General features: G+C 39.7%; 7 protein-coding genes across 7 annotated transcripts in view; 5 read left to right on the top strand and 2 right to left on the bottom strand.

Annotated features, from left to right (window-relative positions):
- Positions 1-221: 221 nt before the first annotated feature.
- On the top strand, positions 222-722 carry SS1G_02589 (predicted protein; the record flags this gene model as incomplete). The annotated part of the gene is made up of 2 exons (XM_001596319.1): positions 222-532; positions 653-722. The coding sequence occupies 2 exons, from the start codon at positions 222-224 to the stop codon at positions 720-722; spliced, it is 381 nt and encodes a 126-aa protein (XP_001596369.1).
- Positions 723-2,482: 1,760 nt separating this feature from the next.
- SS1G_02588 (predicted protein) lies at positions 2,483-2,835 on the top strand (the record flags this gene model as incomplete). The annotated part of the gene is made up of 2 exons (XM_001596318.1): positions 2,483-2,521; positions 2,698-2,835. 2 exons carry the CDS (start codon positions 2,483-2,485, stop codon positions 2,833-2,835), a joined length of 177 nt encoding a protein of 58 aa, XP_001596368.1.
- Positions 2,836-5,450: 2,615 nt separating this feature from the next.
- On the top strand, positions 5,451-6,877 carry SS1G_02587 (hypothetical protein; the record flags this gene model as incomplete). Its single annotated transcript, XM_001596317.1, has 3 exons — positions 5,451-5,580; positions 5,640-5,896; positions 6,197-6,877. The coding sequence occupies 3 exons, from the start codon at positions 5,451-5,453 to the stop codon at positions 6,875-6,877; spliced, it is 1,068 nt and encodes a 355-aa protein (XP_001596367.1).
- A 5,164-nt stretch (positions 6,878-12,041) lies between these two features.
- Positions 12,042-13,217, bottom strand: SS1G_02586 (hypothetical protein; the record flags this gene model as incomplete). Its single annotated transcript, XM_001596316.1, has 1 exon — positions 12,042-13,217. One exon carries the CDS (start codon positions 13,215-13,217, stop codon positions 12,042-12,044), a length of 1,176 nt encoding a protein of 391 aa, XP_001596366.1.
- An 808-nt stretch (positions 13,218-14,025) lies between these two features.
- Positions 14,026-15,615, top strand: SS1G_02585 (hypothetical protein; the record flags this gene model as incomplete). Its single annotated transcript, XM_001596315.1, has 1 exon — positions 14,026-15,615. The coding sequence occupies one exon, from the start codon at positions 14,026-14,028 to the stop codon at positions 15,613-15,615; it is 1,590 nt and encodes a 529-aa protein (XP_001596365.1).
- A 573-nt stretch (positions 15,616-16,188) lies between these two features.
- Positions 16,189-16,607, top strand: SS1G_02584 (predicted protein; the record flags this gene model as incomplete). Its single annotated transcript, XM_001596314.1, has 3 exons — positions 16,189-16,235; positions 16,446-16,477; positions 16,531-16,607. 3 exons carry the CDS (start codon positions 16,189-16,191, stop codon positions 16,605-16,607), a joined length of 156 nt encoding a protein of 51 aa, XP_001596364.1.
- A 2,421-nt stretch (positions 16,608-19,028) lies between these two features.
- SS1G_02583 (hypothetical protein) overlaps positions 19,029-19,384 on the bottom strand; it is a gene marked incomplete at both ends in the record, with an annotated part of 2,809 nt that continues 2,453 nt past the window's right edge. Inside the window, 2 exons of the mRNA XM_001596313.1 lie at positions 19,029-19,109; positions 19,311-19,337. Coding sequence (XP_001596363.1) covers positions 19,029-19,109; positions 19,311-19,337 — 108 coding nt within the window. The remainder of the gene's footprint in view (positions 19,110-19,310; positions 19,338-19,384) is intronic.

Raw genomic sequence — 19,384 nt, 5'->3', positions numbered from 1 at the left:
AGATGATGAATGATGAATAAGGTAGGAATTTCTAGATAGGATATAGAGGTGATTGCTGATGCGATTTTTGTGATAGATAGTAGATGATGGGATGTATGGAAGACTATATTATATGATGATACGGAGGAACTTTTACTCGGGGTTTTTTGAATCTTGATATTTGGTGGTGAAGTGGAGGAGGTCGAGGGGGGAATTGGTGAGGATGTTGAGATTTTGGGACGATGGTTGGGAATGGGAATGGGGATGCTATGTATGTATGTATAGTTCAGGAGTTGAGGGGGAGGTATGGAGAGGTGTTGAGATTACCTGATATTTATGTGGTGAGTTTGATGGATATGACTGTTTTTCAGAGTTGTCAGATGAGTATGGTGGATGTGGTAAGAAGGAGGGGGAGGAGTTTAAGGGTTATGAAATGGAGATGGGATATTCATTCTTCAAGTCTGACTAGGAGGGATGAATCGGGGAAGATAGTTTTGAAGGGTGCTGGGAAATACCAGGCATCATTTGGTGGAGGGATGAAGCGCTGGCTCTCGTTTGTTTCAAAGGTCCTGAAACCATAGATGGGATATAATTGTTCAGTACAAGTGTAAGCAATCGATTCAATGTCATTCATTCAAACTTACTAATCGTCGATACATATTAATCTCTTAAGGCTCACCACTGGCATGGCTTTAAATCTCACTCTTTTCCATGCCAACGTGTCAAATCCGACTTGTCCATAGTTCATATGAATCTTTCGTACTTGATCCATCCAACCTCTAAATAAAACTTCCCCGACAAAACTATCCTCGAAGATAGATCATTGAAGTAAGAAACTAAGCAAAAGCAAATACGCCGTGAGATTATAATATGAAGGTAAAGTCTACTCCAAGGAACACCAAATGTATAACCGCTACCATCCACATTCTGCTATTGATATAATCTTATGCTCATAGCTAAGAATGATCATGGATGAAGAAGCATTGCATCAACAAGTACTAAATGAAGAAACATAAAACCACAAGCAAAACAATCTCACATCCCAACAGCAACACTGAAACAGCAATGTAATACAAAGTAAATACATAACGACAACACAACATCTAGAATTACATTGCCACAACTAATAATAAATAAATAAAAAATAAGAAATAAGAACTACCTATCCAATCCCACATCTCATTAAAAATCCCATATGAATCCTGATCTCAATCAAGTACTTGCTTGTATCCCCCGTTCGGTAAAAGCAAAGGCAAGAAAAAAAAGAAAGAAAAAAAAGAAAAAAAGGGGGAGTGGGCGGGTGTTACAGAATACAGATTCTATATACGAATCCTCATTTTCTGTATTGATATCGATATAGATATCGATATCCATCTAGTTCGTTCTCGGGAAGAAAGTAATAAAACATATGAATGTATAAGTAAGATTATATACATCCTCAAATCCTCAAAATACTATACCTAATACTCCCCTTCAATCCACTCTACAAGATCCCCAAAAACCAAACAAACCAACAAGCATAAGCCACCATATAACACATCAAGATTCTAGAACAGCCCAGACCAAAAATAGCATCTAGCATCAAGCATCAATAAATAGTGCTTACGAAGAATTAACAAAATCCCCGTTCGTTCACGCCTTGCATGCACGTATTACATGTATGTATGTATGTATGTACTCTGTACGTATTCGCAATTCGCAATATCAAAAAGTGAATTTATGAAGTAAGTTTGTAAGGTCTTACTTTACAGTATATTGTTCGGTAGTTGTGTATTATGTATTTAGGAGGGTTATTTGTTATTTGTTATTAATTATTTTCTAGAATTATCTTCTTATACTTGTTGTGCTGACTGATTGATTACTGAGCTAGATAGAGTATGTACCTACTAGGTAGGTAGCTTTAGATGGATAAATTCATATCGTATCTGCGGGGTTGAATGTTAAATGAATCTACTCCGCATGAAGATGTACAGAGTATAGAAAGAAGTCTTCTCCTCCCACTTTTGAATTGGGAATTTCGAAAATGTGAATGAATTATTGGTAAGAAAGAAAGAAAGAAAGGAAGAAAAGAAAGAGTGGCTGGTACGGACGGTACAGTGCATACATATGCAAGCATGGATGTTGAAGAATACGAGAGTTTATCGGTACCGAGAGCTGATTTGTGCAGAACATTTGTGGTATGCATTGTTGTCTGTGCGAATACAAGCTTTCTACCGTGTAAGCAAGTGGCTTTTCGTGGATTTTTTTTGGTTTATTACCAATTTATCATATGGATGGATACGATGATGGGATAGGATAGGATAGCTAGGTAGGTATGGATGGATATAAATGGAGTGGAAGTTCGTACTTGTGCAGGAAGGAGTCCGATGTGGTTTATCAATTGATATTTTTATTTTTATTTCGGGATTTGGGTTTGGATTGGGTGAAGGAGGGTATGTATTATTGAGGAGAATCGGGCAGTCCGGACATACGTATGATATAAAATGGAGTCGAGGAACCGAGAATGGATAGGTACATTCGTATACACCCGTATGATTCATATGTATGTATGGTATGGTATGGTTCGGTTCGTGTAGTTTGTGATTTGTGACTTATGATTAATGTCTTTCCTGGATGAAAATAACCTAGCCAAGACCCGAGATGCTTCCATAAAGTTCAGTGATCTTATTATTCTTCTTTCCCGTGAACCATTTCTTACTTGTTTTTCATGGTTCATAGTTCGAGGATGATTTTGGAGCGGGTCCAGGAAAATTATCATCGACAGCACTTACGAGACTAAAGTACTTTGATGACGACGGAAAAGTTTCATCTAGAAGTGGACGAGCCTGCGAGGATTTATCTAAGCCTCTAAGGTGAATCGGTAATTTGGTCGAGATGATGAATGGGTCGCTTCTCTTGGTTGATTCGTCGACTGTGCTTAGATGTGCTTTAATGTTCAATGATGATCATCATCCAGGTTCATCTACCAGGTCCTAGGATGATAGATCTTAGTACAAGAACGGCTAGAGTAGACGAGTACGGATAGACAACTTGCAAAGAGCTAAAGGTTTCTTGGAGATGCTGAATTGTAATTATTCGGGGACTGATGATTTCTATTCTGTTGATATATGTATGATGACTAGGGATGGATTTCGGACCTCTGCAGCTATTCCGTCCCTGATTACGAAAGTACTTGATGGATTGTACTCGATTTTTACTGTCGTGCTTTGCTGATTGACGAATGATGTTGACCGATGATGAACACACGGCAGGTTCGATAGAAAAGTGCTTGGTGGATCGTGAGTTAAGAATACGAAATATTCCGTAGATAGGGAATTTAAAAAGATCGTCTTGGGCGTTTAAACTTCATTTTCTTCAGCTGTACAGGGAGGGGTATGTATTCTTGATGTGGTAATAAATCCTGCATATTCTTGAAGTGTGAAGTTGTGAATTTGGAAGGTATGAATTGAAAAGTTATGTATTTGGAAGTTATGAGGTTATTTTGACCATTGAATACCTCCTAGGTGGGTTAATGTCAGAGATATGCATGAGATATACTTGAAATGTGCAAGGGCATCATTAATGAATGCCATTGAGTGGTTCTGCTTAATGGCAAGAGAATTGACAGGGCGGGAAACGGTAAGTGTAGTATGGTAAAAGGAGGGGAAGAGAATTGATGGCTTAAGATGGAATGATTGCCGCTTTAACAATGCATATTTAGATGCACAGAGATGCATAAGTTGAAGCTACTATCACTACCTTGTTAGGGAGTACATTGCGAAGGTACTAATGTATATTTGGTATAGTGACACTGTCCACGGGCAGTAGGAGGTAGAAAAGCATTGAATTTCTTGGAACACTTTTGAGAGTGTAGCAGTATTTGGTTTGGAGTTCCTACCAGTTCCTACCTAAGGGGAAGTATCAAAGTATCATAGTATGACAGAAAGGCTGATCTCCAAAACAGCAAACTTCCTTTTTCATTTCAACCTGTGTCACCAAGTACTCCGTATAACATGCTGAGGTAATCAATTGAGCATTAGTTCATACCGACCCATGGCTAACGAGCGCCATCCAAGAAACTTTCCAACGGTTTATATGCCGCCTCATCTTTTCTTGTCTGATACGAGTGCCACATGCGTAAATCGAGAGTTGGTAGGTACGAAAAAGTAGGCGGTATGGTATTGCTTGTATGATGCTGTTGATAAATACTTAGTAAGTAATAATAGTATTAATAGTAATAATACAGACAGAATAACAATTTCACTTACCTTCATCACCTTCGCCTTCACCCACCATCTTCAACAATTCCTACAAAATAATATCGAATCATGCTATCGAACGACCTCTGCTTTAAGTTTGAAAGTTCTGAGCTTCAAGACATCTTGACTCCTTGAGGGAAATGCAATCTCAAAGTAACTTCAGAATGTCAGATACCTCATCTCAATGTTTACTTTAATTGAAACTATCGTAAAGCTAATTCAGCCTCCTACACAATGGGATCTAGCCATTTATAAAAAGAATTGTGCCGAAAAGAGGAAAGCAGGTTGAAATTCAACCAATGATATTAAAGTCTGGGACTCATTCCATCGATTAGTCTAAACTTAAAGCAGCCACTTTTACCATACCAAGAAAATGGGTTGCCGCTTTCATTTCCTAAATATGTACACGACGCATTTGTTCAATTGATTGCAACGCTAGGTACGGAGGATACTTGGTAGATTCCGAAAGAAAAGAAAGAAAAGAAGGAAGAGAAAAGCATTTTTCGCTACTTGATTTGCTTACTAGGTGATTAGGTACAGTAGGTACAGTACGGACGGAGTAAAAGTCAAATCAATACGGACATTCACAACTACCGACAATTATTATTTTCTACTTTTTCCTTTCTTACCCTTTTCTCTATCTCTATCTACGCTACCTCTACCGCTACTGACTACCACCTTTCTCTCTCTTTCTCTCCTTCCATCTTTCCATACATCATCATTCTTCCTCCTCCTCTCCTCCTCCTCCACTTACTTCCTCAAACTCCACATTAACTTCAATCCCCTACTACTTCCTTTTTTCCTTTTTCGTCTTCCTCTTTCCTTTCCTTTCCGTCTTCGCCCTCTTCTCGTCTTGTCTCGTTTGTCTATCATCCAACAATAACTCAACTTTACACTCGTTCTTATTAATTCGCACTTTTGTTTTGAAGAGGGCAGGGCTTTCCAATCTCTTAATAATTTCAAAGAGTCAAATGGCTGCCATAGTCATCACCGTATGACGAATTAGTTGGATTGATTGACTGGTTGATTAATCGAATTCATTCAATGGGATACCTTGATTGATATCTCATATACTAATCCCGTTCGTTTGCAATACAACATTCCACCTACCCAAACATTCCGTTAACGGTGGTCCAGCAACAGCTAAGACATATATCATCATTGATAATCATACGATTGAAATAAACCATTAAAGTCGACTCGGAGATACTCACTCCTCAAAAGTAACCCATCATGTTTCACTCGCTGCGAGATTTTTATCGACTTGGGGTCGTTGCTATATTCATTTTCGCCCTGATCGAACATGTCAACGGAATTGCTATGGAGTATTGTTCAAGCTTGAATACTGCCACTACCAATGGAAGTAGGTTAACCTGCATAGATCCATCTGGGATATCCTCTTGCTGATTTTTACCTCTATAGATTCCTCTATTTACCAGTCGGATGGTCTCTGTCACGATTTCTGCACCGACTATGCATTTGCTATAGTGCAAGCAGAATATTGTTGGTGTTCGAATTATGCACCTGGAACCACAACGTCGACGAGTGATTGCGATTCTCCATGTCCAGGTTACCCACCCGACACTTGTGGCGGCAGTGGTACGTACGGTTATATGGCATTGGGACTATCTCCATCTGGGACAAAAGGTGCTGCGACATCGTCAACTTCATCTACGACGGTCAGTACTTGAATGCAGTCTCTTTTCTCCCTTTCTTTTTTCTCTTGACTTCTCAGCTCTACCGGTCTTGTCAACATCTACATTGTTTGCAACGTGCCTTGACTGGCAATCAATTTGACTCTTTTCAATGCTAGGTAACTACTTCGAGCTCGAGTCCCGTTGAAGTGACAACAACCGTCACTGAAATCTCCTCCATCGATCCACCCGTATGAGCATTTCTTCGATTTTGAGAATTTCTCGATTTTTATCTATTATAACATGGCTATGAGTTGAAATTATCAAGCTAATTTTCCTGAATAGAAAACTACTTCCTCAACAAGTACCTCGGATACCTCTACTACTACTCCAACAATACAACAAACTACAGTAGCTGCCCAGCAAACAACCCTAGCCGATACAACAAGTTCTAGCTGGACACCAACTCCAATCATATCACTTGAAACTATCACAGGACAAGTACGTACGGTTACTGTTACACCAACCGCACCACCAAGCGAGTCAAGCACTTCATCGGTCTCGAGAAAAAGTGCAGGTGGCTTAACAACTGGGGGTGCTGTGGGTCTCACAATTGGTCTGGTAGCTTTGATTGCAATTATTGTTGGTGTTACGTACTTCTGTATAAGGAAGAGAAGGCAACAAAAGGCCGAAGAATATGCTGCCGTCAACAGTCGAAGGGAAAGCTTAGCTGGTGTAGGCGGACCGATTCCAGCGAGAGGCATGAGCGAGAATTCACGATATGTTCTCGGTACCGATGGGAGACGTGTCGTAGAAAGATGGGAGCCAGAATTAAACACACCTGGGTCGAGAGGAAGTCAATTAATGCCTGTGGATCCAAGATTAGATCCTTTTGCTGCCGTTTATCAACGTGGAGAGAACAAGAGTCGAGAAAGCATAAATACCATACGAGATGACCACGACTATTCCAGGCGTGTTCATCAACAAGGACCGATACTTCGAGCTGTCAACCCTGATCCCGATTAACAATGATATCCACTTTCCTTTCTCGCCACACGATATTACGACCCCTCTACTTTCATCCTAAAAAAAACATACACCATTTGCACGTTTTCACCGCGATTAGGTGAACGTTGGAGTTTTCAGCGAAACATATCGGATAATACCCTTACCGAAGAAGCCGGTGATTAATTGAAACATTTGGGACTTGACATAGAAGAAGCACGCGCCAGGTATCATATTCAGCACTTATCAATTCGATAGTGGTAATTGTCAGGCTATATGTCTACCAGCCCTTGGTGTGGGTTTCGGGGGCTTTTTTTTTACTTTTCAAACTGTATTTATAGATTTCGCGCGCATATGCGGTAGCCTTGTTCTGGATGAGATACTCAGAAAGAGATATCTATCTTTTGGACTCGTCATTGAGATGCACATACGTGCCAGCATGGGGTTGAGAGGAAATGGGTAAAAGCAGATGGTTGATTGTACATACATTGGGGATTGAAAATTAATTCCTCCGAGGAAAAACTCTGGCTTGTGAATGAGTTGCTGGGATAGATGTAGATGGATAAGAAGGAATTTGGTGACTGGGACTTTCCAGCGAAACTTTCCAGCGAGACAAACATGGACATACAATATTAAATAAAAAGAATTAATTGGTCTTTTGAAACGAAGTTTTTTTTATGAAATGAGTGTGAAGGACTTTTGAGTTGGTAGGGTTTGTACAGAGCATTTTCCTTAAATTGAATTATGGATTATATATTGATATTACTTTGATAACATTGTAAATAGTGTTATATATTATTCATTTCTCGATAATTGCATTATAAGAAAAGAGGGCTATTTATCTTGGAACTAAAAAGGAAAGGGCTGGAACTAGAGCTAGAACTAGTCAACTCGCTAATAGCATGGCGCCCTTAGTGAGGATTGGCACGTGATGGTATAGGTCTGAGGATTATGATTGGATGTTCTTGTGAGAGGGAAATGGAGGAGGTGGGGAGGAAAGAGAGCGGGGATAGGGAGAGGAACGGGAAGAGGGAGATGGATGAGGGGTGGTTTGATGGGTGGTTGGTGGGTTGGATGACGGATTGGATTAGATGATGCGTTGGAGGTTAGAGTGTAGATTGAAGGTTGGAGATTGAAGGTTATATCTTATAGAGAGGGGTAGATTGGGAGGAAAGGATTAGAGGGAGAGAGGGGGAGAGAGGGAAAAGATGTGGAAAGAGCGGAAGAGGGGATATAGTAGATAAGACGGAGAGAGGAAAATAAAAAAGATGAGGAAATAGGGAAAAGAGGAAAAAAAAGAAGGGAGCGAGGGAGGGGATGAGCGGATGTGGGTTATGAAAGATGAGAAGGATGAGAGATGAGATGGGGAAAAGAGATGGTATTGGGTTTCTTGAGACCAGAAAGAGCATCAGATTGAATTGATTGATTCTCTAGCTAAGCAGTTAAGCTGCGAGTATATATTCAAAAAATGAAGGAATAAGGTTAGGTGTTCAGCCTTCGGAATTAAAGTGCTTTGAAATCAAAATATTGAAAGCAAACAAACAGTATACCAAAAAGGAAAGAATAAATTAAAAGTTGAGTTTTGTTTGCTCCTTATATGCATCATGCAATATATATGCATATGCTGCCAAGATCCCAGGAGGTCAACTGATGGGGAAGAAAAGAAGATAAGAGGAGATGGAAGAGATTAGAAGAGAGGGAATAGAAAATTGGAGAAGAGGAATAGGGGAATGGGGGAATGGGGATGTAAGAGATGAGATGAGATGAGAGGAGGAGCGAAGGAAGAAGTGAAAAGGTAAGATTGTCTTTGAGGAATAATTTGAGAAATGGATTTTTGTTTTGAATGTTAAATAGATATAATCATGATTATAATTAAGATAATCATTATTGTGACGCCTCACACCTCCGGGTCACGTGGCATGCCCCGTTTGTATTTAATCACAGGAAAACTCTCTACTCTTGTTCAAGTACGAGGAGACAGGGAGAGAGATCAAGAGCCAGTGATCTAGTGGACGAGGATGACCACAATTACAACCCCAAAAGGCCTACCGGCCCAACCCCCCCTGCGAAGGCAATCATGTAAACCCTGCCCTAGTCCCCTTTAAATTGTATATAAATACTCCCCCTAGCTAGCTAGTAAACCACTCAGAGGCTTCTCCTCTGAGCGTCATTTGTCCAAAACTGGAATAGATGGCTAAGGTTATCACGCGCCAAGGCGCGTGGGCCTACGGCCTATGACGATAAACACAATCAATCAATCAATCAATCTCTACTCTTGTTTTTCTTCTTCTTTTTCTCTTTAGCTTAGTATTTTCTAATACAAGATACTCTACCCAGTATTCTTGAGTGTGACATTAAGTCTGGTACCCTACTTCTCGGCCACCTCTAATCTCGGTCACTTTTTTATATCAAAAACAATGAAAATCGATCTTTATAACTTTTTTATTTATGAATATAATTTAATAAGATTTGAAATACAGGTATTTAGCTTATTGTTACAACGGGCTACACAACTACCAAGGCACGTGATCACAAATGATCAGTAGTGATCATTAAGGATCATGTTACGTGACGGTTGTTACCCACTAGTGGCTCACGTGCACTAGCCCTGTATATAAAGACCTTCTTACTTAGAATCTTCTTAGTTCTTTAGTTTTAGATTCTAAGTAATTGAATTGACTCCGTTTACGACTTTTCCGTCACAGATCACTAAGGATCACGATATAGGTGATCACCAGTGATCATAGAAGCATGAAGGACTATATAATCAAGATGGATTTCCTTTGTATAGAGCTTCGTGCTCAAGATCAATCATTTAGTATACTCTACTATTAGTTACAAATTGCATTATTGTTATTACTTTAAGTCCCTGCTTGATATCTAGTTATAAACCATCTCGAGAGCCTAGAGCACTTCCACGTGATCTAGACGACAAACCTCGTAACATATTATAAGAAAAAATTATACTTAATAGATGAGTATTATATTTAAAATGAAAGTTTTTTTAGTAATCCCTTAGAGAAGATGTATTAAGAGTGAGAGATATTCTCTAAAAGTGTATATCATGGAAAATAGAGTGATGTACCGCTGTCAATCCGGCTTTCTCGAGGAGTCTCTATCAATAACAGAATACAGGAATTGCGGAGGATAACCAATAAGGCATTAATCGGATCATTGCTATCATTGTTATTCACTTTGATATATCAATTATACAAAATAACAAAAAATAAACTAAATAACGGGTCTCAAAAGCCTTCATATTGCAAAAGTATAGATGAATAAGCGAGCCGTGATAGCAAAAAAAACATCGAAATTCCATCTTGCCCGCTCGATATTAGTAGAGGAAATGAGGAATTATATCATTTTCTGGGTATTGAAGGAGGATAGAAGTCTTTTCCTACGAATAAATTTCGTTCGGTCATCACTATGGTTATCTGATGATAAAGTTTCTTGATGAGTTTTTATATTGATATATAGGCTTTTGATCTGGTTTATATATATACGTATAAACCTCTTTATTATTAAAACAATAGGAGGGAATACGTGTATATGAAGCCTTTGAAATCAAGACTTACTCGACGAGACGCTGGCTAATTCCTAGCGAGCTCGCAACAAAAGTATAAAAGACACCCCTTCCATCTACGTAGAGTATAATATGAAGAATAAAAATTTGGTCTTTATACTTATATGGAAAAGCTGTGGACTGGTCACTCAAACCCCCCAGCCGCATCTTCTCCCCAGCATGAACAGTGCCCTAAGTAACTGCAAAATGGACTTATATTATCATTAATCATCTATGATGGAATTTGAACTACTAGAAAACGACGGGAAATAAACTTAATAGCCATGATTGCATGATGAGATCATCGCTGTCAAATATGCTCGAATATCAAACTTGATTCTTGAATAATATCACATTGCTAAATACTATGCTGAATTTTAATTTGATAGTCCCAGATTTTAGGGAAATTCACATTGTTGCAAGACTTATGTCTGAATACCTAGGTAGTCTATACAAAGACTTCCTGGAACGCTTGATCGATTGTAATTGGTTTGAATAGTGGACGGAAACAGTATTCGATTAGCTTGATTTAATTTCAATTTATAGATCCAGACCCCTTTTCCAAATGATAAGTTCGTTCATTATTGAGCCGTGGAACTGAAAACTTCAGGTCAGGATCCGGTTCGGTGGGATTATTCACTTTCCTATCTCTCGGGGTTGAGTGGTTCTAAGAATATGAATTGGTTGGATATTTTTACTTATTTTAAGTAACCAAGTAAAGTAGCTTGAAGGAAGATGTTCAACAGGAACTTTCCAATAGAGTATCTATCACAATTGAGGTAATGGTGGCACTTGCTTTATGATGTGAAGTTATATTGAGGAGAAATTATGTCTATGAAAACCTTGGAATGTAGAGTTGAAAATCTTTTCAGGTTGTTATCTATATCATCATCATCATCATCATAACTTATTATCGTCTTCTATTTATTTTTATACTCTCTAAACATCTATATTATCCATAACTAACATTTATCTTACCACAAGCGCAAATCAGATCTACAGATACACATGGCTCTGCTCAAGCTAAGAGCCTGGAGCTATTGGGTTTCTTGAGACCAGAAAGAGCATCAGATTGAATTGATTGATTCTCTAGCTAAGCAGTTAAGCTGCGAGTATATATTCAAAAAATGAAGGAATAAGGTTAGGTCTTCAGCCTTCGGAATTAAAGTGCTTTGAAATCAAAATATTGAAAGCAAACAAACAGTATACCGAAAAGGAAAGAATGAATTAAAAGTTGAGTTTTGTTTGCTCCTTATATGCATCATGCAATTTATATGCATATGCTGCCAAGATCCCAGGAGGTCAACAGGAGCCATCTCGAGCCATTAAAGGAAAAACCATCCGACTTTCAAACTAGTCATGCTTCACATGAGATAGGTGAAGAGGGGATTATATACTCTGTACATTAGAAATGGATTGCTTCAGGAGTTGGGAAGTTTGATCTTGACAATAGCTCCATTTTAGTGAATGAAAAGATGCAAAACCTGTCGGCTTCTGAAGAACCAGAATGATAGGTCTCTGTAGATATGTCACTCAAATGTACCAAACTTGAAGCAGGATTCATTTTGGACTTCCTTACAACTCAATAATTTCTATTCCCAGTTTCAAACCTACTTCGAAGAATTACTTATAAGTCCTATCCCTAAACCCAGCCAGAACCTCCACCGTCCTCGTCCCATCCTCATTATCCTGATACAACTTCCTCGCCACATCCGGATTCAACTGCAACCTCTGTTTCGCCCTAACCCACTCCTCCATCGTAACCTCCTTCTCAAACCTCGGTTTAACACCCGCCTCCTTCAGCACAGGAGAATCCAAAATCGGTTTCAAAATAGTATCATTATGCGGTCTAGCAAAATACAAAAGTCCCGTACGTTCATATTCCCACTGATCTTTGGGCGGCGCAACGACGCGATGGATAGAGGATTTGAGCCAGCCTCCTGTTAGGTGCGAGATTGTATCTGCGAGGTTAACGGTAATAGTGCCTGGTTGTGCGGATACGGAAGTCCAGTTTCCGTCGTCGCCGAGGATTTGGAGTCCCGCAACTGGTTGGCGGAAGAGGAGAGTTACGGTGCCGAGATCAGTGTGTCCGGTTGTTTGGCCGTAGCCGCTTGCTTCGTGTTCTTCTGGTGTTCGCTTGTGATAAATCATGTAGCGGTAATGATCTTCGCTTTTCTTGTCGTAAGTATGTTGTTTAACGAGATATTCTTCATCTGGAAGTTGAAGGATGATGGCGAAGAGACGAAGTAAAGGTAAAACGACATTTGAATGAAGAGCTTTTGAGAAAACTTCAATCTCGGGAAGATGAGCTTGGATTAAAGGAGGATGTGGATATTTTCCTTCAAAATCTTTGGTGAATTTGGGAATATTGTACATTTCGATGTTGTCTTTTACTCCTCCGACGGTATGATGATTGTTTCGTCGCCAGCCGTTGTAATCAGCGGCTGCATAGTTGACTTCGTACTTTTCTTTTTCTTCCACGGGAAGTGTAAAGAAGTTCTTGGCGAGTGTAAATTGACGATCTACTTGATCTTGACTGAGACCAAAGTTTTTCACGTAGAAGAAACCGACATGGTGAACGGCGTGTTCAAGTTGTTTGGCAAGACGTTCTTTTCCTCCTTCATTGTTGAAGTCTGAGAGGTCTAGCGTCACGAGTTCAGCCCAAGGAAGGTCATCCTTAGTCTCTGGTGGATGTGTGTACTTTGGAAGGCGATCAAAGTCATATTGTTTTAGATCTTGCGGCGATTGAGCAGCATCTTGGACTGATGTCACGATAGTTTCGGTTGTGGTGGTGGACATAATGTATGGATTCTGATATATGATGATGTGTGATTTCAGTCCAGATTTGGAGATATTAAATGACTCTCAATTGAGTCTTTAAGTATCAAACCTCTCTTTTGTTTCCGGAATTTCGGCACATCTTGTCATAGTGCTCGTCCGCCGTTGATGTACACCTTCAACATTTCGTCATATATGCCCCGCATGACACCATCACCAAATCGAGCGCTCAACCTATATGAAACCACGATCATCCACTCAACTAGGGAATTGACTTGCAGCATTATCGTTCATGCTTATCAATCTATCTGGAGTTGAGAGAGCCTATTGGCGTCTTAAATATCTTGATATTCCCTAGCCAGGATAAAAATTGAGGCAAAATGCGGGATCGCCTAACTGAGGGGTTAACAATCAAACGGAACGAAAATACGTCCCATAGTCACCGTCAATATGTTTAAAATAGTTTGCATCTGAAAGAGTGGGATAGATGTTTATCATTCTCGAACTGAATGGATACAATACATTCATGCAAGCGTTACGTTCGAGTCTTACCAAGCACCTGCAAGAGATAAGGACGATGTTTTCAATTGGAGCGATTTGAATAATATATGAAAAAGGCGAATGAAGTTCGCTGATGTCGCAATTTGATGCCTGTTAAGCTGTCGCAGGTGCTAGGTTCACATCCACAAATCTACATGGCGAGAATAATTTCGAAATGGCGAAGTGTTTTGGAGCGTTGCATATGTTGAAAGCCATCTAACTTTTCAGCAGAATAGGCCAGATTAGTTTCGGGCTTGAGGTCAATTTCTGAGAGGTAGAGATCTCCATCATGAACGAAATCAAAGAGAAAGCTCTCGAGTCGAATATCTCGCCTATTGATGCTAAATCAGCGGATGGCTCAACCACGTCCCCAGTTTCACGCGAAGAGACCAATATCGAAGCCCACTCGAAGACATGGGAGAAATCTGGATTCAAAGGTTCTTCCCGTCGATTTCTACGAAAGATTCAAGGTTATGTCTGGGACGATCCAGACAAACCAGCCATCGAAAAGCGTTTCCTTCTCAAACTGGACTTTTTCCTCCTCTCGTATGGATGTCTTGGATACTTCTGCAAAAATCTTGATCAAGCGAATCTGAGCAATGCATACGTTTCCGGCATGCAAGAAGCTCTTAATATGAAAGGAAGTCAGCTGACATATTTGGGAAATGTATTCACAGCTGGCTATGTGATTAGTCAATTACCTGCTGTAATTCTCGTTACGAACGTTCGCCCATCAATCTTGATTCCTACTCTTGAAGTATTCTGGTCTATCTTCACTTTTTGCAGCGCGGCTGTTACCAATGTGCCACAGCTGTACGCCTTGAGGTTTCTTATCGGACTTTGTGAAGGAGCTTTTTTCCCTTGCATCATATATGTGATTGGGTCATGGTACACAAAACAAGAAAGAGCAAAGCGTGTGACCTTGTTCTATTGTACGACCACGTTAGCCGCTATGTTTAGTGGTTACCTTCAAGCAGCAGCATATGACAATTTGAGCGGACATCTCGGGCATGCTGGATGGCAATGGCTGTTCATCATATGCGGTACCATAAGTCTTCCAGTGGGTGTCATCGGGTATTTCTTCAATCCAGATTTTCCCGAAACCACTCGAGCTTTCTATCTCACGGAGACTGAGATTGAGTTAGCTAAAGAAAGACTCGTTCGGGATGGATACAACACTCTTGGATCGTCGGCTTGGGATAAGAAGAAGATTTTTCGAATGATGGCACAATGGCAATTTTGGGTTTTACCTGCTGGTTATTTCTTCATCCAAGCTAGTCTCCCATCTCAGCAGCCAGCATTTGCTCTGTGGCTGAAGTCCAAAGGGAACTCAGTCTATGACAGGGATGTTCTCCCAACAGCCCAAGCCGGGATTGGTGTCATTGTCCAAATTGTAGCCGCCATGATTTCCGATTCCAACTTCTTGCACGGAAAACGTTGGCAACCAATAATAGTGATGCAACTTGGTACATTCTTTAGTGCAGTTGTATTAGCTATCTGGACTGTGCCTATAAAGTTAAAATTCGTCGCATTTTATCTTGCATATTTCTCGGCCGGAGTGCCCGGTATTTGGTTTTCTTGGTATCCGGATCTTATGGCTCATGATCATGAAATGAGAGGATTTTTAATTGCAACAAGTAACATGTTTGGTTATATTATGCAGATTTGGTACTCAGATGCAGTGTGGAGAACTGCAGAGGCACCCAGGTTTCGTCCGGGCTGGATTGCTGCAGCGACTTTTGGGGTTGCAATTTCTTTGACCGCCTTATTGACGAGATTTCTTGAGAGAAGAGATGAAAAAAAAGGGATTGGAGCTTTTAGTGCTAGGCCAAACGACTCGGAGAATCCGAGAGATCTTGCGTCAATGGAAACTCCCTGATAGAAGTCTAGCAGATATAAGTAGCATAATTGAAAGATATACTGTGCTTTGGTTGGTCAGACCTATTAGCCTTTTGACACTTCTAATTCCTTTGAGTCCAAAAACAAAGCACATATCCACTGTCCATCTTCCATTGTATCTTCTGTGAGTTGCCAGCCAATCTTTGCCTTTTAAAGCTGCAAATTGCTTGCCTTGCCCTCCTGTGCATATCATTTGCTGTCAAAGATGTAGAGCCTTTTGGTATAGAGCAGCCGTCTAGGCCATGCCATATAAGAGCATCTTGCGATGATTCTCAGATCTTCAGATCGTTCTCGCCCACTTTTTGTATAATCAACGCGACAATAAAACGGACTTACCTTGTGATTGGATCACCGAAAATAACCTAATTCTATCCGAATATACTGAACCACTGCAAATTCTTCCAGCCGAATTCCGACTTTGGGCTGCATATTATACAGCGGATTGTGGAATCTACTAGACTCATCATTCCAATATCTATACAAACGAACCTGTTCTAGTCGAAAAAATGCTGGGGAGGGAAGTGATTTCCTTTAAAATCTGGATAGCTGAAATATGAGAATTGCAGATCTCGTAGACAACGTGAAGGAAGCTATCCTAAAGTTCTCGAAGCATGAAGAATTCGCAGTCTCCTATGAGATATAAGTGAAGGTTGCCACAAAGAAAGTGTGATCATTGTACGCCATTTTGTAATGAAGAATTCTAAACATTTTCGAAAGAACAGTAATAGATGTTGAAACCGGAGGGAAAGATCAGTCTTAGATCATAGCACTTGGCGTTGTAATAAAAAGTGAATAAAGACCATTTCATAGATTTAACCTGTCACGCCGCTTGTACGCCGCCGGTATGCATCTGTATATGCCGATGACCAATGATGCTTAGCAAACATTCTTTTAGTATTCGAGCCTGTCGTTCCAGACATTCGGTTCCAGATGCTCGGATTCGGATGGCAAAGAGCCGCCAAGTTGTTATGAATAGGCACCCAAGTTTTCTTTTTCCTATTCGTTGGTCTCAGCCCGTATCAGGAATCAAGGAAGTTTGAAACTTGATTGAAGCGAAGCCATTCGCAAATCAGAGGTCTCATAGCTTTTTGAACTAGAAAATAAGATCAAGAGATACCAATACTCAGAAATTCAAAGTGCTGTTTGAAGGAACCATTGCAAGTGGGATTAACTATCCAGTTGCATTTATGTACAGCAGCGGTTAGGAGAAAAAGATACACAGAGTTTTCTTAAAACTTCCAGCAAAATGAAATAAAAAGAAAAAATGAATCTAGCAAATTGCTTCCCCAAAAGTGAATATCTTCACACCAATCACATCTTATGTAAAAGTACCCAAACTAAGTATTCAAGAGTAACCTATCAAGGAGTACGAGAGAAACACGCCTTCCAAAAGCAAGAACCTCAAGAAGAAAGCAAAACTAATATCAAGAAGCAAAGAAAATAACTACTAAAAAGGTACATCTTTGCTTGGTGGGGAATTCGAATCCCCGTTTCCTGCGCACTCAATTTTATTTCACTCTGGGAGGCAGACAGGTTAACCACTACCTCAACCAAGCTTTCTACCACTGGACCATGAGGACTTTGATGCAAATTATTAATGTTCGGGTGTTATTTTGTTATATGTTATAGAAGGGAAGGAAGGAAGGAGTCATTGAATGATTGAGTAAGTTTGTGAAGTTGAGATGAGGAGGAGGTGAAGGGTGGATGACGTAATGCGGAAAAGTAAAGGTATGATTGATAGGTTTTGATCACTTGACCAGGTAGGATATCTGCGGATGTCCTTTGAGTGAGGTTTTGCTTTTCTTGGGTAGAGTTACCTAGATGTTTTTGCAAATGTTGGTGTGTTTGTTGTTGGGGAAGGAGTCATTGGAAGAATGAGGGGTAATCATCTAATCTAGCGCTCACATGACTTTTGGTTCACCATCAGCCAATGTGTTTTGGCTTCCAAGTTTAGAATTCTTTAGACAAAATTATAATTTGACTCTTTTACACTGTTAAGTATTCAAAGCCTTCCCTGCAGCTGAACGTCAAGATTAAAATCTCAAATTTTCATAATGACATAGCAAAAGTTCTTTTCTACGAGAGCTTGCAGACTCTCCAATTTTTATATCATTTTCCGAATTTCATAAGCACTTGGCTTAATATCTAGAAGGTGGTTGTCAAGAAATTACTATATTAGCACTCTCATAAAGCGTTAATTAAAGCAATACTCATCTCATTCGATCTATACACCCTGATCTATCAGTACACCACTGGCATTCACCCCGTTCAGAAAGCATCCAACTTCCTATAACCACTAGCACGAACCAGAGAACCAAAGATAGCCTAACCAGCGGAGCTCATATCATCTCATCACTCCAGTACTGACTTCCAATCTACAACTACCAACATTAACAGCAGTCCTATCCCAAATCCCTCCAAACGTTTCCAGATAAAAACCCATGTGATCATCCAATACTACTAATGTCGCACAAGCAACTCAGACTCTCAAATTGAAATTCAATACTGATTATTACCACATATTATCTCACACATACGAAAACCTCGTTGACAACACTCATAGTTAAGAAATAATCACCACTAAAATTGAATCCCCCCTAAACCGTTATCATCACCATACAAATATATATCCTCATCACAGGGCACCACTCCAACCATACACTCGGGAATCCGTTGAAATTCCACCGATTTCGCATCCCCCAACACAATAGAGCTCTACTGACAGTCATCATGTCTTTATAACTAATTATAACAAGGACTGCCCAACTGCCCAACTACCACCATACACTACCAGAATCTGACTATTCCCATTCTACTATCCCCTTGCCAAACAATAAATACCTGGACCATCCACACCACTTGATCAAAAAATAAAGTATCAATCTACACTTACCAACCCTTGCCATTCAACTCCCGTCCAAAAGGGAACACTCACTCACCCATGAATTCAAATGATATATATGGATACCCAGATACCCAGATACCATCCCGACATTCCAACACTGAATTACCTACCCGATATAAATATACAGGTATAAGATAAAACCAACAAAATGAATCAAAACTCCGGTATTAAAAACCCCTCAAATATCAAATAAAAGAATTATATATAAATACACGAGATATAAAAACATAGAAATGTGAGGACAGATATTAAAAGAAGCCAATCTAAAAAATTAAAAACAAAAAGGAACTCAATAATCCAACCCGTTCCTTCAAACATGAAATCTGATATCAAAAAAAGAAGAAAAATATCATTTTTTCTCTTCACCCACACCCTCACCCGCCTCTGAAATTCCCATCCCAATAAACCCAGTATAATTACAGATCCGGAATCTACACTTATAATATCATCTTATATACCACCCATATCATATACATCGCCTTTAAGTCTCAACCATACACACAAACACCACCCCCAATCTCAACCCTATTCTCAAATCTCATAACCATCCAACGTCTAACATCTAACTTCTAAAACCATCACTCATCACTCAATAGCATCACATCACCAACTACCAACTACCAACTACCAACTACCAACTACCAACTACCAAACTAAAAATAGAACATATAAAATCGATTCCATTCCATTGCTCTAACTATAACCAACTACCATACCTCATATATCATTTTTAAATTTCTCATCATATAGTGCCTGTACATTCGTTATACATGCATGCACACATTTATCCATATTGTCTGTCATTCATAATATCATTCAAATCATCAATCAAATCAAATAAATC

This window comes from Sclerotinia sclerotiorum, genomic scaffold (genome assembly GCF_000146945.2).
Source record: "Sclerotinia sclerotiorum 1980 UF-70 scaffold_3 genomic scaffold, whole genome shotgun sequence".
Taxonomy (NCBI): domain Eukaryota; kingdom Fungi; phylum Ascomycota; class Leotiomycetes; order Helotiales; family Sclerotiniaceae; genus Sclerotinia; species Sclerotinia sclerotiorum.
Note: the sequence above shows the minus strand (reverse complement) of the source record. Positions and strands in the feature narration are given on the sequence as shown.